The sequence below is a fragment of the Annulohypoxylon truncatum genome (genome assembly GCF_022578515.1).
Source record: "Annulohypoxylon truncatum strain CBS 140777 unplaced genomic scaffold F4807scaffold_8, whole genome shotgun sequence".
Lineage (NCBI taxonomy): Eukaryota > Fungi > Ascomycota > Sordariomycetes > Xylariales > Hypoxylaceae > Annulohypoxylon > Annulohypoxylon truncatum.
This window is the reverse complement of record NW_025953794.1, coordinates 144,730-169,536: the sequence shown is the minus strand read 5'-3', so window position 1 is coordinate 169,536 and position 24,807 is coordinate 144,730. Positions and strand designations below refer to the sequence as shown.

Here is a 24,807-nt window from a genome sequence, read left to right as displayed (position 1 = left end):
TATTGAATTGATAGGATGCCATCCGTGGCGTTTATCCCGACAGGTATTCCGACCGTCCAGCCGGCGTCTGGAATCCGGAACCACTTTATCTTCGGCCGGCCCTTTGTCGCTTGTCGCGCGGCTAACCTCGCGGGAGGCTGGAAAATGTTGAGTGATCACTATCCATTTGAGACTGTCTTAAGTTCGGCGCGGCGCTGTCTATTTTTATACAAGGCTACGTCGCTGCTCTTAACATTTGCTCAGATCGACGTTGCGCATGAATATCTAATGATACCCCTGTACTACGCAGTAACGAACCTTACACCTTAAGTCATTCGGTTCTTGTTTATTGCCTACCCTCTATTGGTTTTCTAAGCCCATGGGAACGCAAGTTGATCTACATAATATAGGGAGGTATTTAGTATTTTATATCTGAAAATCGTTGGGTGCCGAGTGCCTCTCTATTGCGCGCGACTCGAAACATACATATTCCTTCTCTCCCATTAGCAGATAAGTTTAAGGTTCATAGGGCTGTGACGGATGCTTCTCAATTGATAAGTAACGATTGTTTCTTCGTAGCCCCTTGTTAGGAAGGCACATATCGAGGAGCACCTCACAGTTCTAACTGGAGTCGACATTATAAACGGTATGTTTATATATGACTTATCCATTGATAAACGAACATCTTTCTTCTTGCTTTAACCGAAAACCTCGCCAATTCCGCAAAAATGATTCGCTGAGTTACAAACGGGTTATACACACATACCTACCATCGAATCTAGGCCAGTCCGAACACGCCACTTCTTGAATACTTTTCGTGTGTTTTAAGACGAAACTTGTCCCCCACATTCTTAGGATGCAAATCGTAGAGAATCGGAGAATCAGCAAAGCGCGCAGGATCATATTAGAATTGGCACGCTCTGACTAAGCTCACGAATAGCGAGTTACGCCGGACTTCCAACGAAGGAATATATCTGAGCAAGCCGAGCCACGGCACCGGTCCCATTCGGAGGTATTGAAACAATGAAAATCCCATAGGTAGCGAGTATATGGCGGCACAACGGCACGCCGCACCATGGCAAAAGAGGCATTACTGTGCGTAGATAAAATTTCCTGGCGACAAATTAGCCAAAGTGGGACGGTGTTTCGAAACAACCACCCGTGTGCCTGTGTTGCGAATATACTCGGTCACGGGTGTTTGGCCCATGATCATAGGGCATACAGTTGTCTCAGATGGCAACGATTGTTTGTTTCTTAGGGTCAAACTTGATCATCGAGTTTTACGGGCCTATGAGAGCCTATGAAGGTCACTAGACAGTATTCTTGGTCTGACAGGTCAGCAGCATGCAACGTTGTTCGATCGACATTACTGACGTTATCATTTGCAGCTTACTTGCGTGGTATTCAAACGGGGCCCCTTATTGTGGCTGTGTGGCTTTTCGGCTTGAACTTCGGGGCAAAGTTACCACCAAGTCTGCAAGCCCTTCCCGCCAGACCCTGATGATCTTATTGATCTTCGGGTGTCTCTGGCTGTCTGATGGAGGAAAATGGATAGAATGGGGTAGATGCGCCCGATCTTGTGTACCTACGTAACGTGATGTATGCCCACAACTAAGAAAGCTCCAGATTCCGTTGTTTCGCGGGTGTCCGCCGGGTTGAGGGAACCAAGCTAACGAAGAGGATATTGTAGCTATACGTCTTCTTTTTTTTTTTTCTTCCCTTACCTACCTAGCCTTCAGTGTTCAAAGAGTAGAAAAAATAGGGCTTTGAGGGGAAAATAGATGCAAAGAAAGGGACGCCCTATTTTTAGTCAAGTTTCGAAAAAGTACATTATTGCGCGTCGCAGCCGAAATCCGGCAGGCCCGGTCTCCTTACTTTTAAGGGAGGTCCTTACATATTTTATCCCTAATTCATACATATATGTACATCCAATAGCCTAAGTGTGTACCGTAATACGGTAGGTACCAATAAGAAAACGCGATCGAGGCTTTTAAGATTCCAAGCAATGCATGAATTTTGATGGGTTTGCTATGAAGATCAAAGCCTAGAAATAGAAGGTAGCCCTACTTGCCCTACCTAGATAGTTATAGTAGCCTTTCAAATTCTGGGCAAATGTGCAGAATATTGAGTCGTACATATGCGAAGCGCAGTCATAGGTACATACATGAGCAACTGATGATCGCTGATGAATGGATTGAGTTGGGTACATGTATCCATCATGAGTGCAGAATGGCTGAATGGATTCATGTTGAACATTGAATGCGTGCAGTGTGTGGTAATTTTGTGTACATCATAATACCTATCTACGTAGTAGGTAGGAAGAGCAGGAATAGGTACATCGGTACAATTCTGTCATGGTACCACGAATTAGTTGTCTAAGAAACTCAAGTTCGTGGGTCCATTATAGACCCCACTTGCCCCTACCTTTGTTGACTGGTGATTGGGTCTTTGATTAAAAAAATTATGCGCGAACCCTTAAGCAGCAGCAGCTTTGTGCACAATACGAACTTAATGTAACCATACCTCGTCCCGTTAGGCCAGTGAACCCAGTTAATCATCTCAAGGGCCAAGGAGCCATCACTCTTCCAACAGAATCCAGGCCTTCGTCGGAATTCTTCACCTGGGCACATCCTACATCCTACCTATCCTACTCTTGGTCATTCGTTTCTTTCCCTCACCTCACTCATTCGATATCAAAAACATCACCACCATATTGCATCTTTTTCCTAGTACATCATTGCGTTCGTTCCATCTTGAGGGTTTTTTACCTTTTTACCTCATTTACGTCTTAACCCTCTAAGCGCTCGCTCGCTCCTACCTAAACGTCCTAAAGGCCCCCTATCTTACCGCGACACCTTATTTTATTACCGGCAATTTCCTGTCGCGTGTCATCTCAAGTCACATTTGGGTTTGTCAAAACGGTGCTCCAGATTTAAGATTAGCCATCCCGTTCATCACCAATCCACGTGTCGCGGGAACTATTATCTCGCTAGAGTCTCGAAAAGGGAGGGGAGAGGGCTAGATTATATCCATTCGACTCTCACCTTTCCTTATTATCGACATATTTTCTAGCATTACTCTAGACCACAGACCATCACTGGTCATCATGTATTCGACGCGGCTTATGAACCTTTTGATGGTGGCACTTTCGGTGTCATCCGTCACTGGTGTAGCTTGGTTAGATAATCGACAGACTGGCCTAGGTCATCATGGAGTGAAGAGACAAGACAATCCTCTCTCAATCGCAACCGTCGACACCGACTCTTCGACGGCCGATGCTGCTGCATCCACATCGGCCACTGACGATGCGACGTCCTCGACTTCAGCGTCAGCCGATTCGTCAACCGCTAGTCCAACCAGCACGAGCCAGGCTTCCTCAACTTCCACTACCGCGGCAGACACCACAACCCCGACGTCAACTCAAGCAACACCTACCAGTACCAACAACAACCCCACCACTACCGCCACAGCGGCTACTACCACCAACAAGGCTTCGTCTTCCTCATCCACAGCAGCAGGAACGACTACCAATGCCGGCGGCGATGGTACCACCACTTCTGCGGCCCCCAGCACGACTGCAGCGCCTTCTACTTCAACATTCGTAACCATCATCACCACTACGGATTCGGCAGGACAAACAGTTACTACCTCTTCGTCTAGTGTTGTAGTGTCTACACCCACGGCTGCCGCTTCTACATCCAACACCTCCACCATGGCCCCGACTACCCGAAAGACGATCATCGGTGTCTGTGTCGGCGTTGGTGGTGCGATCGTTCTTGCAGCTGCTGGTGTGTTGTTCTGGAGACTTCGCAGCAAGAGAAGGAGCCACGAGGAGAACGAGGAATTGGTCAGCTACGGCGATGGATTCGGCGGCCCCGGCACTGCCGAGAAGAGCGAGCCTAGCGGTAGTACCGCCACCCGCAGCCCGTTCCAGAGCACCCTCGAGAGTTACCATGCGCCGACGCAAACGAACGCTGCTTCCAACTTCTAAGCTTGGGAATATAACTTCTCAGCGTCATTATTATCTCCTACTTATCATGCGGCATTGCATTAGACCGCGCTGGCGCCGGAGTTTGGAGGTATTCGCATGGCATAAGCACTCATCATGTCGACCCGATTTCATAAGCCGGCACCCCAAGGAATAGAAAAACTTTCCCACCTTATCTCACGAAACACGTACTCATTTAAGAAAAAAAGGCGAAGGCGGGTGTTTGTCCACGAGACTAGTTACGCGTCTGATTTGAGCGACGAGTTGGACTTGGCCGAGCAAGGAAGGGACAACTCTATGACCTAGTCTACGCAGCTAAGATGGGAAAGAGAAAGGGGATATTTGTATACAGCTTCATAATACCAGCTTCTTCGATTCTCAATCAAAGTATATACGAACACGTACCTATTCTCGGAAGTACATATTGCCATGCCGTTACTCCTATTGATATCCGCTATTCTTTCTCATATGTGACGTCCCAGAATTATGAAATTATCTAGCGAAAACCATGTCAAACTCAATTCCCTAGACGCGATGCTAAGGTTAGATTCCGCGTGGGTTCCAAGACGTCGGGATAGACGTAGGGCTAGCATTAAGTTCAACGATCTGCGCGTCAAGCGTAAATGGGCGTCATTCCAACTTTTAGACTTCAACGGCCCCCTAGCGGATCTCTAACTGACAGCACAATAGGTACCTAGTGAACTTATGATTGGATTTGGTTTAAATGGGGAATTGACCCAGGATAATGGTTAAAAGGGATGGATTGGTCGGATCGTCAAAAGTCGACTTTAAGTTTGATCCATTTCTAGATCTGATCCAAATCTTACTCACATACATGCCAAGGTATGTGGTATGTATACTTACCTAGGTCAATTCCTGGAATTCCGATTGGGTTCACGTGTCGCTTTTATATCACCGACTCTTCCACTGCGAAGAATTTGGCATTTGGCGTGGTGGTGAGGACAGATAGGAATAGTCTAGGTGGGATCGTAGCTCGGACCGTCTCAGGATCGTTTCAGCATCGCATCTGCCCATCTGCGATTCTCCCGCGATTGTCGAACCAATTATCAGATCACCTACGTTTTCCGTGTTTCATTTCCTTTCCTCAGGTGTAATACGTGCGTTGCGGGAATATTCAAGCTTTGGCGTAAGTTGGCTGTTAGATATTTGTGTATGTGCCATAATAGTATTCCTATTCTATTTCGACCCTCGAATTACACAGATTTGCTCCTACGTCCAATCCGTCATATGAATTAGGTAGGCAGGATCGGCTCCTTCGATATTTGGACGAAACTAGACAAGACAACATTAGCGACATCATGAAGTGTCAAGGCGCAGTTGGCCTGCCTCTACTGGCAGCACTCGTAGCTGGGGTAATGGCGGGTGACCTTATGGAAGACCTACGGCGAGATTTGGAACTAGACCTCTTTGCACGACAACAACCTATAACAAATTTCCAGGTTCGTACTTATATGACCTACATATTGTTCCACTTGAAGGAATCCGTGGGCCAAACTAACATGTTCTGTGTAGCGATTCACATCTGCACTAGGAAGCAAACCTGCGGCGCAAGTAAGTTGAAGTCTCGCGAACCTCGCATATCTAGAGTTCGATGAAGAGAGAACATGCCTAAGTCAGAACGCCCCGAGAACTAATTGGTGTTGATCCTGATAGATAGTATCAAACGATGACGCCGACGATGCTAAAAACAACCCATTTAAGATTACAAATTCGCAGAGATCCAATGGTGATACCTTCGTATGTTCTCATTCTTCTCATTCCTCCTCTTTCTACCCCTCTCTAGGTCGAAGCCAATCCCACAAAGAAAGCTCCAGGGCTGTCTTGTCCACGATCTAGCAGCTATTGTCATGCCACTAACTATGACATGCTGACCACCAAGCAGACCGATTTCAATACCGCAGCCAACCGAGTGTGCGACGACCAGAAGAACGATTGCGCCGACGTAGCTAACGGTGGCGGTGCCACCTTCAAAGTCTCAGATTGTGATACTCAAGATAGTGAGTCTACCTGCAGTGCTATAATTTGCTGTACGACCTAAAGTGGCTGAGGGAAGGGCTTACATGTTAGCTAGATCAATGTAAACAAGCCAACACGCCTACAGACCAAGACGACCAATTTCTCTATTTTTGCGACTAAATATACTTTGGCGAGATGGCTCAAGAGAGGCTTAACATAGCCTAGGAGTGCTAGAGAGGTTACCACCACCATTCGTAATAATTATTGGGAGGTGGTTAGAGGCGAAGGGCTCAAACTAAGCCCAGCGATTCCCATGAAAAGTACTGCTATCCTGGGTTTATTAGCGATCACGGAGTCAAGGTGTTGGTTAAGGGAGCGTATCATCAACCTCCCTCCCTAGGGTCACGACAAAGTTATTTATTATTAATTCATGTATTCGGCATAAAAACTAGGCACTCTATAGTACAATCGTATAAGTCATAGTGGTTCAGTCCTCGTCGAACTCTCCAACATGGGCGACTCTGCTCTATGAAGCAAGTGCATAAGGTCGGATTGTTCCAACTCCTGATCCTGACTTGAGCGCGCCTCACGCGCATGTATATCGTGCTTAGCAGAGGGAAACAGAAAAGCAAAGGAAATATTACACAAATGGCAGCCCACTGTCGGAATCACTCAAGAACTTGGCGGAAGATGAGTAATTTGCGGCACTGCACGAATCAACTATACACAAAGGTGACTGGTCTTGCTTGCCAGTCTCAATATGCCGAATACGCCAGAACTCTTTAGGACTCCTTTAGTATCAAACGCCATGCCTTAGCTCCATGCCCTGATGATTTAACGCGCGATTATGCTTGTCACACCAAATCATCAATTACACCCATAGCCACCTTGCCCGGGACTAACCACCCCATTAGGTACGACAAAGGAAATTGGCCAGACGATGTGTCAAGCCGGGCGTGGTATATCATAACTCGTGTACTCAATTCGTCATGCGACGGCAGAAGGGGGAAGGGATATCCTATACCCGAGCCATAGGCTGCTGCTTCCTCCGCACCAGGAACGGGCTGGGCATCTCATCCTTCTCCGGGTCCCAGACCGCAGGCTCCGCGAACATTCGGTCCTTGGGATTGCGCTTGGGACTAACATTCGCATTTTCCACCGGCCGACCTCCGGCGCGAGCCTGCTGAAGCTCAACAAGGGTACGGCCCTTGATGTTGTTCTTCGCCACGACCTTTGTCAGTGGCTGATCTGGGTCCTTCTTTTGAGAAGGTTTTCGCTGCAAGCCGACTTCCGCACCCTGCGTGCCGAGACTAGCGACAGACGGGATCTTGCTAAGTCGCCGATTAGGCGAGTTACCCCTTTCTCTCAGAGCCCCGTTACTATGCTGAGCTCGCAACTGGAACTCTGGGGGCGGCTGAGATAGAGGGGGTGCCGCCTTGGTGGTGATCAAAGAGTTTTGAGTCTTGGGACGGTGGACCGGAGCTGTCTTCATGGTCGTAAGAACCGGACGCTGGGGACCGAAAGGGTTCTTGCTGGATCGTGGAGGGCGAGTAGGCGACGGAATTATCGGCGTATCGTCGTCCTCTGAATCCGACGGCATGAACTCGATCTTCAATTCATCATCAACCTGGTCAAAGATAGTAGTGGTGTGATTCGCCGTCGGTGCCTTCTTTCCATTGTTGCGACGTGGCGACAGGGACAAAGATGCGATAGCCATCGGGGAGGGTGAGGCCATGTCTATATCCATCATCTGTCCGGGTGTTCCAAGATTACGCTCAAACATAGTCTGAGCTCGACCGAGGATTCGGCTCTTCTTAAGAGGCTCGTCCGGCGAGTCGACCGAGTAATCAGTTATGTCCGTAACTGACGGAAATTCGCCATCGGTACTGGTGATAAAAGAACGAGGGTAGTCTGACTTGGCTAGAGACGAAGTAAACTCTTGCGTCTCGATGGGACCAAAGGAGACCCTTTTCTTTTGGAGCTCCTCTTGAACTCGTGCGTCGACTTCGGCTTCAAAGCGTCGTTGAAGTTGCTCAATCTCCTCGTTCACAAGGCGATCAATCTCCAATCGAGCCTTGACTTCCCATTCCCGTCGTAACTGGGCATCAGTCTCCTGTCGGAAATATGCCTTGTCCGCCTCGACGCCTGCTAGCTTGCCTTCAAGCTGCTTAAGGCGGTGGGTCAATAGGTCGTTCTGTGTCTGTAACTTCTTCTTCAGTTCAACTGCCTCACGTTCTTTACGCATCAGTCGAACAACCGGAAGATTGAGCAGGGTAGCAGTATCCGGTCGTACGTCGGGGTTGACACTAAGGCAATTCTTAATTACGCTCCAGAGTTCGGCGGAGTAGACCTTAGGCAACCCGGGAACCTTTCCCTCCTTGATCTTCTGTACGAGCTGAAAATGGGTTTTGGCATTGAACGGAGGCTCCCTGGCACAGAGTTCGTACATTATACAACCCAGTGACCAGATGTCGGACTTGAGCGTGTATCGCTCTGCGGCACATATCTCAGGGGACATGTAGAACGGTGTACCGACGTACGTAGACGCAAAGTCATGAGATTGGATCATCTTGGACAATCCAAAGTCGCCAAGCTTGACGGAGTTGTCTTCACCGAGAAAAACTATTTGATGTTAGCACGATTCACTGCATTCAGACTGTCCGGGTCACTGACTATTCTCAGGCTTCAGATCTCTGTGTAAGATGGTCATGTTTCCGTGGGGCACCTTAGCAACCTTTCCTCCGTTGATAACCTCTACGACACTTGGTCCAATGGCAGGAGGGTTGACGCCATAGTGACATCGGTACAGAGCGGTAACCAACTGCGCGAAGATCTCCCAAACAAACTGCTCATCGGCGTACTCTTTACGTTGGATCAAGTCTCGAATAACACGGCCAAGATCACCGTTACCGCAATATTCCATGTACAAGTGTAAATCCTGCGTCTGCTTAAGGTGCTCGCGATGATAATAGCCGACAATGTTAGGGTGTCGAAGCGTCGAGAGAATGTGGAATTCGGAGTGCAACTGTTCACGTTCCTTCTGCGACATCTTGTGGTAACTAATTTCCTTGCGACAAAGGATCATTCCATCGGTCTTGCGCCTGACCTTTCGGATGACTCCAAAGGAGCCATGGCCTATAGTTGTTGGGGGGTAAATCAGTCACCGGTCGAAGCGTAAAGGGTAATGTGTTTGATGTTGGAGACTCGGTGTTTGGGACTGGGCGTGTTGGGAGCATAACAATGTTTATCGACTTACCGATTTTTTCCAGTACCTCGTACTGATCACTAATTGACTCCGACATGATGGACGGAGTGCTGTGTAAAGAACTTTTTAAGGTTCGACGGAGTAGAGAAATGCCATAGACGATAAGAAATAAGGGGAGCAGCTAATGGTAGCTAACGAGTTGGAGAGGATAAAAGTAGAAAGCGGAGGTTAACAAGCAGCAAAAGGCAAGGTGCGAGATGCAAGATGCAAGTAGAAGGCAGATGGAGACGGTGGGCAATGAAAAAGATGAAAGATGAGAGAATGGCCGGTGTCGGGTGACGAGTGATGAATGGTTGGTAGCGGTGCCGCAGCAAAGCTTGGGAAATCAGATGCTGCGAAACTCTGGAGTTCCAAAGTTTGTTATTGAACAAAGTTGAATTGAATTTCCGTTGGAAAAGTGCACGAGGAAATGTTAGGTCAATGTGTAGAAGTGTACAATTGGGATAAAGTTAGCGTCTCGAGAATCCCAGTTCGAACAGTTAACCCTTTTAGTCAACAAACCAGCCGTGACCACAGCAACTGCCTAGCTTTGAGTGGGGCAATTGACTTTTGTCACTTGTTTCTCAGTTGGAGAAATTTGGAGATCCTTATCGATACCCGCATGGACCATCATCGACTTTTACATAGTACCCAAGTACATGCACCTATGCAAGGTCCCCACCAACAGCCACGTGATATCATCACTCCTCTATGGCTATAACTAATAGATGACATCTACAACTACAACCTTACGGATCTATTTGCGGCCAATTACAATCGCCATGCCTGACCAGCCAGTCATCATTTCGTCGGAGTTATCGGATTTCGTAATCTGACATTTTAAACCACGTTGCCGGTGTCACAATCAGAACCAGCAGCTTATACCGTAAACCATCTTGGATCTACTCCAGCTACTAATAAATCATGGTTCTGCGAAAGGATGAGCTGGAGGCGAAGCTGAAAGATGACCTCGAATTAGTCAGGAGTGGTGTACTTCGCGATGACAATCCACTTGATACCAGCAAGGAGTTCAACGAACTTCTGGAAGCATGTCGACGAGGCGATCTCAAGAGAACTCAGGAGCTGATTTCTGCTGGAGTCAATATTAACGGCAAAGACAGGTTCGATTATACTCCACTCATAGTTGTGAGTAGAGTTTATCTATATACCCATCGCACTTGGTAGACGCAGGCGGCTGATTAGTTATTCTAGGCAAGTCTCTGCGGGCATTATGAGTTAGTTGAGTTGTTACGTACGTATCGGGTTTAGGTACAGAATCCCTTTTTACAGACTACACTAACCTGAGCCCTAGTCGAGTCCGGCGCTCTGGCTGAGCGTGACACGTTTCAGGGAGAAAGATGTATCTATAACGCTCTAAACGACAAGATCAGGAACCTGCTTCTTAAGTACGACTACTCAAAATCTACAGATCCCTTACAGCCATGGGCAGCCCATATCAGCGCCTTGCTATCTAGAGATATACCCAAAACCTCTGATATAACCCTGATTACACTATCAAAGTCGTTCGAGCTTCACAAGTTCCTCCTTTCCGCTAGGACACCTTACTTTCAGAGAAAACTTGCGGAGGCACCTGGGACGGAAACATGGAAACTGCCTCATTCTATACCGATTGAGTCATTCCAGGTAGTCCTGCGGTATCTATACCTCGGAGATATACCGAGAGATATAGTTGATGCTCGAAGTAATAGCACCGAGGAAGAAGTCCTGACAGGAGTTGACAAGATCAGCAAGCATTTAGAGATTGATAAGCTATGGGAAGCTATTCTCTCTGGCAGCGACCGGCGATTGGCTCGGCAGAGGCATCAGGATGAAGTTAATCGAGCTCAGGGGCAAATTGAAGGCTTTTTCCAAGAGAAGGTGCTAGGACATAAGATGATCGTCGACTCCAGGAAGGTCCACGAAGTCAAATGGCCGCACGATAATTCTATATTTGCGGACTGTCTCCTACGAGCTGACGAAGGTGGGGATGAAGACGAGAAAGACGAAGGCCCCGGAAAACAAGAAGAGGTCAACGGAATACCTATTGGTCCAGGTGCTAGATCACCAAGACAGCACAGCACAAAGAAGGTTAAAAAATCCGTCTTATACCCTGCCCATAAAGCGATGCTCATCCGCTCACCGTACTTCGAAACCATGTTTTCTGGTCCATTTCGCGAGGCTCAAGCATCGGAACATCTACATATCATTAAGGTTGATTGTCTGCCCGAGGTTCTTGAGATCATTCTAACATTCTTGTACACTGAGAAAGTTGAATGCCCTCTGGAGCTGGGCCTGGATCTACTTTACGCGTCCGATATGCTGTTTCTGGACAAGGTAAAGAACAAAGCCGCGGTCGCTATTAGCACATTAGGGAGCGGGAACAACAATGTATTGGTCGATCGGACACATATTCACGGAGGCGATGATGCTCTGGAAGTTGAGGTTGAGCCTATAAATGTATATGACGTTATACATGCGGCCTGGGATCTGCGGGTTCAGCGGTTAGAGGAATTCTCTGCACGGTATCTCGCGTATCGTCTGGAGGATTACATCGACGAGGAGGAATTTATGGAACTGATCCAAGAAAGTGCAGCAAGACTTAAGACGAGAGAGGAAACGGATACGATCGAGTTGCTAGACGATATTCGGTATTACTTGTCTGAGCGCTTCAGACTACGGTTTGAAGATGCAGGGTTGGATGAGATGTTGGACGAAAATGGCGAAGTTGACCCGGTAGCAGCAGAACTGCTAGCCTCCCAGGGGAAGAACGTAGCTTCTGGGGATGCGCCCAGGAATGAATCCCTTGGAAAAGAGAACGACGCAGCCCTTCCAGCAAAGGCAGGCATGATGGAAGCACTGGCTAGTTCTGGTGGTGTGGTTCGAACTCTGGATGGAGAGCTCGTCGAGGACGAATTCGCCTCCGACGCTATAAACTATCAACTCCTATTGCAAAAGATCGATACAGTGTTAGAAAAGCTGAAGCTAGACGCGTAGAAGGTCATTACATCATGTTTGTAGATCGGTTACGATACATACTATCTAGAGTTTAATCAAATAGTCATCAATATACTCAAGCCGTACATGTCGTGTTTCCTACCTCTAAGCTCGGATCCCAACTGGAGAGTCAGCTTGACCTGTATAGATGGGTTAAATAGGTCCTTATGCGAGTTGTGAGGCTCTGCTTGCTAATCGCTGAAATTGGTAATTCTTTCTACCGCCCTTTACCCTATATTATAGCCAGGACCCAAGAGTCTGAGATAATATGGTGGAGGATTTACTCCCAATTTGAATCCATTCCCTTATTATTTCTGTGTGCCTAACCACTCTGTCTGGGCTTACCGCTACAGCAAGCCAGGAAACATTTCTAATCAACCGAAACGAGAAGCAAGTAAGCCGGCGTGCAGAAGTCACCTCATGAGACGAAGTCCAGGCGACCATTCAGCTCAAGGGGCGGCTTACATGCCAATATAAAAGCTAAGGTGCTCATGAGTTCAAGGCATTGCAGCGCTAGTAGCAGGCATAGCTAAGCGAGGATACCTAGTACATGTCTAGGTACTCTGGAATTAGGGACAACGAAGATTATGAATGAAGGATGTGAATCCTTGTTACGTTGAATGAGATTCATGGGAGCTTCTCCGAGGGGTGTAGTGTATGCTTGATGATAGGTACCTACCTATTGCGATGATACGTAGGGAATTGGAAGTTGATTTGATTAAGTGAGGACTGAAATAAGTTAGTTGCCCAGGTAATCGAGTAATACCATCAATGAGAATCCTTATTTTAACGCAGTATCTAGATCATTCAAAGATGCTAGTTATGGGTTGCTTCATGTTGTCGCAATATTTGACGTGATCCAGTTGCACTCTTTAACCCCGTTTGATATCCAAGTCGTCCAAAGGATCTATGTGGTTCAATCTTAACTGTTGTACTTAACTATTGGGTGATATAAGACCCTATCAGAGTTATTGTCAACATCTCAACATGCTCTTTTGATTTGCCCAATATACGACGGATTTATCCAAAGGAAATAAGGTTGAGAAACACATCGAGATTTCCAAATAGATATTACAGCTGCATTCAAATGGTTGTCCCTATGGCTTATTACCTTGTATATGCTCCCAATGCCTACGTTAGTTGGATCTCAGCCCATCAACTGGCTTGCGTCGGCTGAGTCTGTCGTCCCCTTTTTCGTGAGCACGGCATGAGATATACAATGCCAGGGTTCCGGAGCGATGCTTACTTGCTAGCTTTCCATAGATTAATCACTATGCCGACATCCCAAAATTGCATAATCGCTGAGGCTGCCGGCATACATAGGACGGCACGGTATAACTCCCGGCATGTCGCCACATCAGTTTCGCCAGCAATATACGAACATTGCATTTATGTGTAAGACATGATCGGCGCAGCTCACAGGTAGATAAGGCTACAGAAGCCGCTGGTGAGGGTAAGGTTACGCAGCAAAGAAAATTTGCCGTGATACGAACGCGAGTTTTACCAACTTACGGAACTCCCCAACTGGCTGGGCTTATGCCAGAGGATCGACACGTGAGCTGGGCGCTCGTACGTATGTGGAAAACTGATCTGTAGAGCCAAAGAGAAACCCCCCTGCTGATCGTCCTCGGCGTTCCAACGAGCAGCGCGGGATGGGATCGGCGCCGGGTGTAGGGGACGGCACATAGGGAGGCTGCATCCGTCGAGCGGACTATGGTCGCGGAGCCAGCAGAGACGTAGAAGGAAAGCAGTCCGAACCACCACCTACCTCAGCGTAGGTATCCTCTTAGACATTGAAGTTATCCCGCGTGAAGCCAGCGCTTCCTTTCCCTTTCTGATCGGCCGATCTAGATGTGATTGCGTGCAGAAAAGTGGCGGTTGTGCAGCGTAGCCTATGTAAGTCCACCCCCTTTATGCCCTAGATAGATGAATCCAGTGACACGCGAGCATTAGTGTATCTGGTGGCTCATGTTCGACGGAGTGGGCTAAGTAGCCTTCATCGAAACCTTAGAATATACATACTGAGTCTCGAAAGCGCCCCTTTGGGTAACTCACGCGAGAGTGCTGATATACTAAGACAAAAGTTAAATAGGTTGAGTAAGGGCGCCATCACATTGACGGTACGTGCAAAGCTATGGAGATGGAAACTTGGCCAGGTCAAATTAAGGTCCCGCCACAGGGAGGATAGGCTCGGCAATGTCATAAATCCTACTTTCGTTTATGTTTCAGGTCATTCCGTGTCTTTTACTTATTGCCCAGAGCGTGGCAGAAGAAGCAAGAAGGCGTCAAAAAGGTACCGTTCTGCAGCTCGGCAAGAAGCGCGTGTGGACGGGCGTGTCGATCCGACAATAACATGCTACGTGATCTTGTCAGCCACGTGAATAACAATACATACACGTTGGGTCCCTCTAGCGTCAAGAGGCGTCATGTTTCTCCCCGGTACCACAGGCGGATACTAGTCGACATTCAGGATACCTATGGGACCTGCGCCCTGGGAAAGCTATTTGCTTATGCCTAACGCAACCAGCCACTGCCGGTGCGTTGGTCCCGGGGAATAGGATGAGAGCTGAGTCATATCGTATGTACGTCGACCCATGATATAGACTAACGATTCCCAGCGCAACGAAGCAATGGGAGAGCTCAGCTCGCCCCCTAACGGGAAGCCGCAGCTGCAACAAGGAAGCATGTTAATCTCGGGAAGCTAGAATTCTTACAGGGCACATAGCCTTTTAAGCCGTTACTGTTACTTTTTGCCATTTACGCTGGAAACTTGATCAAATTCGAGCTCATGCCATATTAAGTCAGGATTGCTAGGGCAGCTAGGGTTACCACTATGTACAGAAACTGACAGCTTCCCACCGGATGGAACCGAGCTGGAAGGGTAATCCATGATCTGCATTGATAGCTGCCGCTTACATGTATTATGTATACACAGTATATATCTACCTTCATATCAGTAAAATGACAGAATCATATTGTCGATGTAACTACAGCGCATTCCTTGTCATTGTGACGGAAGGCAAACTTGGGCATTTCTTGAAGTAGATGTGACAAACATGCGTCTCGAAGGCTTCAAATCGAACTACTCCAGAGATCTTGGGGGTCGTAAAGATCTATTTAAGTGATCTACAACGCTTTAAACGAATATACACAGGTACATGCATCAAAAGCTCCTAGATCGCTCCATAGTTATGGCTAGCTACCTAGGTACAAGTACCGAGAGGTTTTCCGTCTTGATGTCATTACGAGAAATATTAGGATGGCGCAAGAGCTTCGAAGCTACTGAGATTTGCAAGAATTCCGTCCATCCTAGACCCCTGTCCGCAGTCCCAGCCCAACGGCGTGGGTGAAATCGAGGATCTTTGGGTGTAACAATATCACTCAACTAATAAGCCAGGGCTGCCCACAGGGTAAATATGGAGGAAAGGATGCCCTCGCTTATTCATAGTGTACACGTGTGGGAGGTCTGCGGTGATATGTGACATGTAGTATTAACAACTGGATCTATGGAACCAACTCGGTATTTAAAAAGGCGTAATTTATCTAAGGATAATCATGTACTTCGCATAAAGCCACCTCGCGCCCATCCATCAACAGATGTCTAGCGGGCAGCCGACAACGGAGCATTATTCTGTCATACGTCTACGCATGTGAGCCCCTGTGACCTATCTAAGCCGATGTGTGTACAAATATCAAGGTTATATTTATTGGAAGACGAAGACTGCCTATACGTAAGCAACCAGAGAATATATCACCATAGAGGAAGTATTATACGATGATCCAAGTCGAAAAGGGGGGCCGATTTATTAACCATAACGGGCTTTGAAGAACTGCCCCCGCTCTATCGTTGAGCATGCGCAGACCTTCTCATCTTAGGCAAATACTCAGGCTTTGATAGGATACCATCGGAGAAGTGAAAATGACCTGTTAACATCTAGGGCAATCCCACCGGAGATAATGATATACGATAGATACCTCCATGACTGTCCTGCAGCTATACGCCCAAAACGCCGTATTATGAACAGCTTACGGCTTCATCTCTAACCGAGTTCTTAGAGAATAGCAAAATGAGTTATAATGTGGCTGATATAGGTTACAAGATGGGCTCAGAGATACATATTATCGGGAACAAATGTCCGCGGTAAGGCTCACATTTCTACTGGATTCACGATTCTGTTCGCACGGGGCGTCTCTATTTGTGGCCCAGAGGAATTCGAAATTCCCATTGATCTTGTTCACAATCTCATATGATGTGCATACCTTAATAGGCTGCAGAGCCAGTAATCATTTATTCAAATTATTCAGTTGAAACAAGACTCATTGGCAAATACTACTATACCAGAGAATATCAAACAAATCTATAAACTACAACCAAGCGTGTGAGTCAATTTTGAGAATAGTGTTCTTGATATTCAAATACTTACATATGATTACCTACCTCATATTACGAGCTAATGCTGGTTGCGGCTCAGCCCGAGATGCTTTCAGATTTCACCGTTGCATGTCAGGGGTTCCATAGTCCTTGACTGGGACAATTCTGTATTCTCAGCACATCCAGTATACTTCGTACCCCGTGTTGGTTCGGCTTTCGGGGGTGATCTAGACCATTAGATGTCTTATAGAAGCAGCCACATCAGGCCACAACGGGCAAGGCGACCCATGGCGAGTGATACGTAGCCAATGTCGGAATAACGCTCCCGACTCCCTGAGAGATTCGTGTAAAGCGGCCTCTACTACTCAAGTCAGAAGAGCAGCCCAGCCAGCCAACTTGCTTGCTGAAACTATCGTGAACCGGGAGAAGCAACTGTGATATGCAAAGACACGGGTCACCTGTCATCGTTACCGAAACATGCGTATGTAACGACGCTGCTAATCCCACATATATGTACGGAATAGCTGCCTGCGTCGTTGCCGCTGCAAGGCATGCTTAGATGGTCGCGGCTTTCGGAGATCTTAGGGAGCAGAATAAGCTCTGGGGTAGAATGCCGTTGGACGTTGGTAGCTATTTCGAAGCACATGGGTCGTCACTGAAGATGTTGATCCATGAAGCGATCATATCCGATTCCTAAATGGTCCGATGTTGTATTCCGCGTACAGTTCAAACGTAACTGTGAATAAGCATGTATACGTGGTTTGTATCGACGTTCTCTGTCGGCATGACTGGAGCTGACCATCGAGTAAGGCCATCTTAGTCTTTCATAGTGTCTGATACTACGGAAAACTAGGCAGAATATTCAGCATGTTAGTCCACGTTGGGCATCAGTTCAGGGCCTTTCTTTTGTGACTTATGGTTGGGCCTCGTTGGGGCGGGGTGCCGCGGCACAACGTGAAGGAAAATAGATTGTATATGCCTTAGCGAGGTAATCACTGTACTTAGAATAGGTAGATAGTGTGATATAGTTGTTGCGCCATAGGGGTCAAGCCCCTTATAGCTGTAGCTCCTCATGTGGCCGATAGTGTTTCATTGCCAGTAAACAAACCGATTACACAAGAAACATGATAAAATAATTGTCAATAATTATTAATAAAATATGTTTTAGGAACAATATGTTAATACGAATAAGGTAGTTCTGCCATGCACCTAATTTCGTGGAATTAGATGTAAGGTCTACGTAGGTCTTGCAAAAATCGCTGTCCCAACATACCACTATCTTCGTATGAACGTTCGCTCTCGCCTCTCCACCTAGAAAACATCTAATATTTGCAAAAACGAGAGAACGAAAAAGGATGATTAATAAGGAAAATTTCCATGGCTCGGGATCAATAGCCCCTTGCTCAGATCGTCGATCCCACTACCCCGTCTCGAACGAATCCGGTTACCAACTCCGATGGGGTTTACTGTATTTAGATTCTGGAAGAATTATCATAGTAGTATCAATCCACTACAACGCGATGACATCTTATGTACCTACATAGTAGAAGGATTTTTAAACAGATGGTAAAATGGAGCCAATTCCCCTGGACCAGTGATCCGAGAAAATTGTGCTTTCTACGAAGTAATTGGAATTGACAGGGCTGACTGGAAATATTTTCGATGTGTTGCCTGAAGTTAACCTAGTATATCAACTCTTGACGTCGTCTCTTCGACCTTAATAGGCTGTAGGAGTTGGTTTTTTGCGCTTTATTGGAGGGAATTATCGACCGAGAAGTTGAACTAGTGATCCGTTTATCTCCGCAAGTTTGCCTCCTACTATTCGGGAGAATGTTAGTCGAGGTTAGGAAATCATACCATAATTTGGCCTAGCTTCTACAATGGGGAGAGAAAATCATGGATGCGTGACGCGTCTAAACGTCTTATCTACAAGAAGCAGAACTAGTAGGCTATGTGTATGTATGTATGTGCTTGGAGTGGTGGCGACTAGAGACTATAAACGCCGCTTAGGTGTGAAGAAAATGCTAGTGAAATGATTCCAAGAAGACGACATTTTCTACCTCTTAGAAGACGGGTGGTGAGCGTGTTAGTTAGCGAGACACGACGTCCTGAGAGAAATTATTCTGGTTGAGAAGACGCGATGATAAATATTGCAATATCGATATTATTGAAGGTGATGATATCGATTCAAGGAAGGTGACCCGAGAAAACGTGACTGCTCATCAAAAAGCTCGGATTAGGGGTCATGATCGACATAGGCGGCGTGGATTTAGGGCCACCGTCGGGGGAGTCGCCTGCGGGAGCCGCGGTGACATGAGATCAGCGTGGCGCTTTAGCGCTCGTCGCTTGGAGGGAAATCCCCAGGTATTCCATGTCAGATGAGGGTGGAGTGAGCTATAATAATTCTACCTACTAGGTAGGTACTGTAGTAGCAGAGAGACCAACAAAGGACATTAATATTTGTACGCTGTTTGGTAGGCAGTTCCTGGGGAGAAGTGCAAATTATTTCTGTCACTAAATTTTCAACCAACAGTATCTATCATTATTGACTGGGATTAAGCTAGAGCCTCCGAAGTAGCCCCGTCTTTTCATCTCCATTTCTAGTTAGTGAGGTGTAGGTGCCTGATCTCATCTTCCACGATACTCCCTCATAATTCGGTACGTAGCTGAGGCTGAGAAGTACGGCTTCTATCGTACGAGGTAAAGTTGAGCCAGGTAAAGCTGAATAAGGAGTAATAAAACTAAAGATGAGAAATACAACCTACACTAATAGTACTGAGATATATGGTACGTGCTCTATATCATCTTTTTCGTTGAAGTACTTCCCCGTGTAGTAAGATAGGACTCATGTATTATTTACGGGCACTAGGAAAATGCCGATTGGCGGGAGGTCGACACGATAACAGCTCCTTTTAAGTTCTAATAAGCATTGGATTCGATTCATCTGACCAACTCGTCATGTTGGGTGTATGTGTGCTTAAACCTGAAGATATAATAGGTAGGCGATGATGTACTTTAAAAGTAATGAGCCCAATCATATCTTCAACCCAACATAGCCTAAGACACTACGTAGGTAGTGTGTTCTGGCGCTGTTCTGGCGTCCATCTAGCGTGCCGTCATGCAAGCCTCAATTCACATTGCCATGATCTCGAGCGATCCGTCTACAGAGTGTCTGGAACAGAAAAATGAAGTCACGCTAGGCTTCACGTGCTTGTCTAGTTTCTCAGCCACTTGAACTTGTCAATTTCACTGATTGCCGCCTCGTAAATAGTGGCAAGTATAGCCAGGTAGACGCTAAAGGTGTTGGTGTCGTGCATAACGCGGCTACGAGTTGAGGGGTGGAAGCTAGATGTGTCTTTCTTTCATCTCACTTCTACTACAGACGACTCCGGTTGACGCCTTGGCGTCCTAAGAGTTAGATTCAAAATATCATTGTATCAGACGAAGCATCGAATCCAAGTGTAAGTCTCGATATGATCAGGTATCAACCCCAGTCTGGGGTACGTAGTGATACACTGATGCATGCGGAGTTCTGTGATGACTTGGCTCGTGCCAGATTACTCGGAACTTGTTTGTCCCTTCATGCCTTTCCTCACGGGGTGTCTCGCTTTGGAAGCTAAGGTGTCAGGGAGACAGGGGTTTGTAGAGCTGCCATCCCGAAAGAGAGCACACCATCCCTGTTCAAGTTCTAGGTTGTCGATCATCGACCACGTTAAGGGGCAGAGCCCGCAGAGGAGAATAGAGACATGACCGCTAAATAGAGACTAAAGAAGACACTGTAAGTCCCAGGGCAAAATAAACCCTTGCCGGCCACGGACCACCCTGCGTAAGCGAGCAGATTCCTGGCGCCAAGCCGACGATCATATGAGATTAGCATTCGTTTCTGAGGAAAAAAAGCCTCCGAATGTTTCTTGTAGGAAACATTTTATCGAGGATGCAGCAACCATAATGTCTACGGCACCTTTCTTGGGTATGGTGACTTACTATCTATTCAAGTGAAAATGGTTAGAATTATCAAGATACCTGCTCTTTGCCCAAGTGGTTGTTATATTTCTTCCGTTGACTTCACTCGTTCGTCATCCTGACAGTTGAACTTACCGACATGGATCTAAGCGTATTACGTATGAGAGCATAAGTTTGTTTAATAGGTCTATCTCAAGGAAATGTGGTTCCCCTCTGGGGCTAGTCGAGGTCATGGACCCCTTCTTGTAGCTTGATATGCAAAGACCCTATTCTCGGATATTCTTCCCACAGGCAACTTCGCTGCATGATCTGGTAGGGCTCATCTCAATATTTTACTTCTAATGTACAATGACGACTAGGCAAACGGCGGGCACCTGCGACTTTTCAATCAATTTCCCCCCCTTGCCCTAATTTCCAAGGAATATATTTTATTAATATTGATTAAGCTGAATGGCATCAATGCTTGCCTTAACGCTCCGTAGATAGATGCCATTTTAGGGCTTGTAATCACACACGAGTAATTCACCACCTCGATTGCTCGCCTACCGTAGAGGCGGAACAAGAGACAGAGCGAAGACGAGTAATGAGCATATCAGGAAATTAACAAATAAACATCAACAAAACATCAGGTAAGCACGGCATGGATTAGCTGATCTGTCGAGCACGGCAACTTCTGGACCGAATGACTCCTTGTTGCAAGTCTTGATCAATGCTGTCGTAGTTGCCGCTGCTCCCGAATAGGTCGGATTAGGCAAAGAAGATGGCCGGATAGATCTGACAATCTGCAGCATGGTCTAAACAGATCAAAACATTTTGGGACATCCAGCAGTCATCCGAAAACGATTGACAGGTGCACAGAGAACCCATTGCAGCATGTGTTGTCAGGGCTCGTGGGGAGGGACGGCATAAGATCAGCTTGACAATCCGGTCACAGCACAGGCTCGGCAGGGCTTAAAGACATAACGACGAAGCTTTTGCGGCACTAAGCTCGAGTCCATTGTCGTCTCAAGTCCCCTACTCCACATAGAACTAAACCGGGTCCCTTGTCCGAAGTGTACCAAGACAGGGGTCACAGACCAACTATCCGGACGGCAGTTTGCCCTTAAGGGGTAATGGTGACCCGGGGATGCCATGCACCTAGCAATACCACGACCAGCACGACCACACACATCCAGCGAGGATTGCTGGCCTTGGCTAGCCAAGACTTTGGAGGGGGGAGGTTTATGTATGTAGACTGGTAGAAGACGAAGAACGAGAAGGGATGAGCTTAAACGGTCCACCGGGGATGCCCTGAGTGCAGACAGACCACGCACACGGACGTCTTATTAGACCCTTGCTGGTGCATAGGCGTGGCCAGTAGCCGTTTGACCTTGAGCGATCCCACGAGAATCCCAGCGGAGCCGTTCTCCTACGCCCATCCTTCGATCTCACCCACATGCACAGCTTCTCCCACCAATACATACTGTACGTACTCGCCCTCTGCATCAGCCCATACAAGCCCATACATGGGGAATTGGGACCACTAAAAAGAGGCGGGCGAGCATAAGCAGTTCCAGAGTCCCATCGCCGCACATGGGACTCCAAATACATCAACGCTCGCCCATTAATAAGGGGCGCTATATGTACTTGCCGATGATGCAGGAGTACCCTTCGATACCGGCGATCTACTGTTGATTTCAACCCAGGTCTGCCGTGACCCACACCCAATTTTGTGACAGTTGTTCTCCAGGGATTCCTGTACGGATTGACGCTTGATCGTCGTTTATATTATACTTGCCGGGAAGATCTGATAGATACATCGTCAACCCTCGTCGTTCACCCACCATCCGCCTTTTCTACCTATACTTAAGTATCCACCCTCCCCGTATATATCCTTTAAGTTGTCGTCCTCCAGATCATTAATCGCCTCTTCGATACTTGAGGATACACTGAGTGATATCTCATCTACAAAAACAACTAGCAGTCCTTACCAGCTTTAATATCTACCGACTATCGTCGACGAAAACTTAAACCTAATACCGCCGTCTTGAGAATAGCTTCTTAAGATACACTTATTTTTATCCCGACATAATACATAAAAATGGCCACCGCCATGTACGCAACGCAGCCTGGTGCTCAGTACGGATATCCGCAACCACCCCCTTCGCCTCCAATGGACGAAACCTCGAAGTGCTCTCTACCCTCGATTTCCAACCTATTAGTAATGGCAGACGCTGGATCGCCCACGACGGAACAGTCACCTCAGTCTCAACAAGGTATGAAAGATACTCATCACCGCCTTCCTAATACGAACGATGTACTAAGCCTGAGAGCAGCACCGTCAGTGAAGGTAGAGACTCGGCCTAACTCGTCTCATTGTGCGAGCAACGGCCCCGCACGAGCCGCTCTACCCCCCACGCCTCCTATGAGTTCAGATGCTTCTTTCGAGGGCTATAACTCACCTTCGACGAGATCGGTGTCTGTTGTGTCGGCGCCCAACTACTATTATGAGACGACCCCACCCTTAGAGGATGTTCACCGCCACCAGATGGCAGCGGCTGCTGCACCTCGCATGCCCGTTCAAGCCCCAGCATATTCGCAACCCGCCTTTGCGGCCCCGTACCTGGGTCAGGCGTCGATACCGCCTTACTATTCTGCCGGCCTCGCTGGAGCTCAAGCCGCGCAGCCGCAGATCTCCGGACTTTACTACCAGAGACCACTACCACAGGTTTGTCCAGTCTGGTTCAGCAGATATTAGAATCAAACATGCTAATTTAGCCGCAGACGTTCCCTCCGCTACCAGTGACGGTGTCTTTGGCAGCAGCTCCAGGTACCAACCCGTGGCAACATCATCACTACATCTCACCTTCTTCGGCGGCTTCTTTCCCGCAGTCACAGGATCGCTACATCTGCCAAACCTGCAACAAGGCTTTTTCCAGACCGAGCTCGCTACGAATTCACAGCCACTCCCACACCGGCGAGAAGCCTTTCAAGTGTCCTCACGCGGGCTGTGGCAAGGCTTTCAGTGTCCGGAGCAACATGAAGAGACACGAGCGCGGATGCCACGACAATGGCAATGCATCTCACCACCGTTAGGCCAGCTCACAAAACGATAATATCAACTATTCGATGCTGTCGTCATTTATTGTTTATTCCTAATACGGCTCTTAATCCCGCGTGGATATATGAAGAGGGGGGTTTTTTGAAAGGACCCGAAAAAATCGCGGATATGAAGGATGCATTTGATACCCACACGCGGGTTACGCTACGAATTTTTACGGCTGCCATTTCTCAAAAGCACTTGTGGCTTTTGTTCTCATTTTTAATTCCGAGCCATTGTTTACCGACTCGAACACAATCTATATTAGGGTATATCTCGACACTTGGGACGATTCGGGGGGAGGTGGTCGGCCCTTTGCTTACTGGGACGGGATGACGGGATAGGGATCGGTTGCATTTGACTGTAGGATGTGACTGTTCATTGACGAGGCGCATTGGACTACCAACTTTTGGGCATTTACACCGGCGTTTAACAAACATATTTGGGAGGGTCATTACGTTGGAATATTTAAAAACAAGAGCAATCTTATCTCTCTCGTTTACGGTATTTTTGATACCTGTCTTGGATATTCTATCTAGTCCTAATGTATAGAATGGGACTGCAAAGTGGAGGGATGAGAGAACCTGTACCAACAAGGATCGAAAGGGTTAAAACAGCGCTGTTTTCTGCGAGGAGACTAGCAAACTCGCGTCTGTATGACGGAAGATGAATATGGATGAATTAGCATTGGCTTAGCAATAGCAAGCAAAGCCTTCGGATCAAAAATAAAAGAAACGTTCAAAAATGCTACTTTGACAGCCTCATTCTTTCATGGCAATCTTGATTTGTTGCAATGTCGACGCATGAAGATCCAATAGCAACAGACAGGGATAGCTAATAGGCGATACGTAGGTCAAGCTTCTTTTCGACAGCTCGGGCAGGGAGAAGAAACAGCGGCATGCAGGCAACCTTGTTTTGATGTCGAGGATCTGCCCCTGCGTGGGGAATTCTGGTCGAGTTTGCTTTAGGTTCTATCTAAGCTTTGTTTCGAGATTCACGCAGGGGTCAAAACACGTAAAAACTGGAGGGTAGGAAAACAACTTTATTATTACAGTAACACGGAGATAATATCTTGAATATTTGAGACAAGATGGGGTTGTCCCTGAAAGGAGGTTGTCGACGTTTGCAAACTAAAGGAAATTCGGCGATTTGGACAACGGGACCCTGGCGCTATAGCATGCGCCTATTATCAGATGGGGGCCTTCGACGCT

At 47.3% G+C, this 24,807-nt stretch overlaps 5 protein-coding genes across 5 annotated transcripts; 4 read left to right on the top strand and 1 right to left on the bottom strand.

The window, feature by feature from the left end:
• The first annotated feature begins 2,460 nt into the window (after window positions 1-2,460).
• On the top strand, window positions 2,461-4,385 carry F4807DRAFT_416578 (uncharacterized protein). Its single transcript, XM_047997138.1, has one exon. The coding sequence runs from the start codon at window positions 3,086-3,088 to the stop codon at window positions 3,968-3,970; it is 885 nt and encodes a 294-aa protein (XP_047856358.1). The 5' UTR covers window positions 2,461-3,085; the 3' UTR covers window positions 3,971-4,385.
• A 799-nt stretch (window positions 4,386-5,184) lies between these two features.
• Window positions 5,185-6,331, top strand: F4807DRAFT_378697 (uncharacterized protein). The gene is made up of 5 exons (XM_047995758.1): window positions 5,185-5,427; window positions 5,501-5,539; window positions 5,642-5,725; window positions 5,871-5,985; window positions 6,060-6,331. The coding sequence occupies exons 1-5, from the start codon at window positions 5,287-5,289 to the stop codon at window positions 6,122-6,124; spliced, it is 444 nt and encodes a 147-aa protein (XP_047856357.1). The 5' UTR covers window positions 5,185-5,286; the 3' UTR covers window positions 6,125-6,331.
• Window positions 6,332-6,354: 23 nt separating this feature from the next.
• Window positions 6,355-9,652, bottom strand: F4807DRAFT_416575 (kinase-like protein). The gene is made up of 3 exons (XM_047997137.1): window positions 9,201-9,652; window positions 8,618-9,079; window positions 6,355-8,566 (listed from the first exon to the last, which is right to left on the bottom strand). The coding sequence occupies exons 1-3, from the start codon at window positions 9,244-9,246 to the stop codon at window positions 6,963-6,965; spliced, it is 2,112 nt and encodes a 703-aa protein (XP_047856356.1). The 5' UTR covers window positions 9,247-9,652; the 3' UTR covers window positions 6,355-6,962.
• A 227-nt stretch (window positions 9,653-9,879) lies between these two features.
• On the top strand, window positions 9,880-12,295 carry F4807DRAFT_416572 (uncharacterized protein). The gene is made up of 3 exons (XM_047997136.1): window positions 9,880-10,334; window positions 10,401-10,440; window positions 10,501-12,295. The coding sequence occupies exons 1-3, from the start codon at window positions 10,113-10,115 to the stop codon at window positions 12,180-12,182; spliced, it is 1,944 nt and encodes a 647-aa protein (XP_047856355.1). The 5' UTR covers window positions 9,880-10,112; the 3' UTR covers window positions 12,183-12,295.
• A 10,057-nt stretch (window positions 12,296-22,352) lies between these two features.
• On the top strand, window positions 22,353-24,159 carry F4807DRAFT_378492 (uncharacterized protein). Its single transcript, XM_047995757.1, has 3 exons — window positions 22,353-22,772; window positions 22,833-23,224; window positions 23,281-24,159. Exons 1-3 carry the CDS (start codon window positions 22,598-22,600, stop codon window positions 23,590-23,592), a joined length of 879 nt encoding a protein of 292 aa, XP_047856354.1. The 5' UTR covers window positions 22,353-22,597; the 3' UTR covers window positions 23,593-24,159.
• The last annotated feature ends 648 nt before the right edge of the window (window positions 24,160-24,807 follow it).

Excerpts from the sequence above, each read along its gene's own strand:
- F4807DRAFT_416575 (XM_047997137.1), bottom strand. The coding sequence starts at position 9,246 with ATGTCGGAGTCAATTAGTGATCAGTACGAGGTACTGGAAAAAATCG. Across the intron at positions 9,080-9,200 it reads CGAGGTACTGGAAAAAATCG|GCCATGGCTCCTTTGGAGTC; the intron begins GTAAGTCGATAA and ends CAACAACTATAG. Across the intron at positions 8,567-8,617 it reads AGATCTGAAGCCTGAGAATA|TTTTTCTCGGTGAAGACAAC; the intron begins GTCAGTGACCCG and ends AACATCAAATAG.
- F4807DRAFT_378697 (XM_047995758.1), top strand. The coding sequence starts at position 5,287 with ATGAAGTGTCAAGGCGCAGTTGGCCTGCCTCTACTGGCAGCACTCGTA. Across the intron at positions 5,428-5,500 it reads AACCTATAACAAATTTCCAG|CGATTCACATCTGCACTAGG; the intron begins GTTCGTACTTAT and ends TGTTCTGTGTAG. Across the intron at positions 5,986-6,059 it reads AGATTGTGATACTCAAGATA|ATCAATGTAAACAAGCCAAC; the intron begins GTGAGTCTACCT and ends CATGTTAGCTAG.
- F4807DRAFT_416578 (XM_047997138.1), top strand. The coding sequence starts at position 3,086 with ATGTATTCGACGCGGCTTATGAACCTTTTGATGGTGGCACTTTCGGTG.
- F4807DRAFT_378492 (XM_047995757.1), top strand. The coding sequence starts at position 22,598 with ATGGCCACCGCCATGTACGCAACGCAGCCTGGTGCTCAGTACGGATAT. Across the intron at positions 22,773-22,832 it reads GTCACCTCAGTCTCAACAAG|CACCGTCAGTGAAGGTAGAG; the intron begins GTATGAAAGATA and ends GCCTGAGAGCAG. Across the intron at positions 23,225-23,280 it reads ACCAGAGACCACTACCACAG|ACGTTCCCTCCGCTACCAGT; the intron begins GTTTGTCCAGTC and ends ATTTAGCCGCAG.
- F4807DRAFT_416572 (XM_047997136.1), top strand. The coding sequence starts at position 10,113 with ATGGTTCTGCGAAAGGATGAGCTGGAGGCGAAGCTGAAAGATGACCTC. Across the intron at positions 10,335-10,400 it reads ATTATACTCCACTCATAGTT|GCAAGTCTCTGCGGGCATTA; the intron begins GTGAGTAGAGTT and ends TAGTTATTCTAG. Across the intron at positions 10,441-10,500 it reads TGAGTTAGTTGAGTTGTTAC|TCGAGTCCGGCGCTCTGGCT; the intron begins GTACGTATCGGG and ends CCTGAGCCCTAG.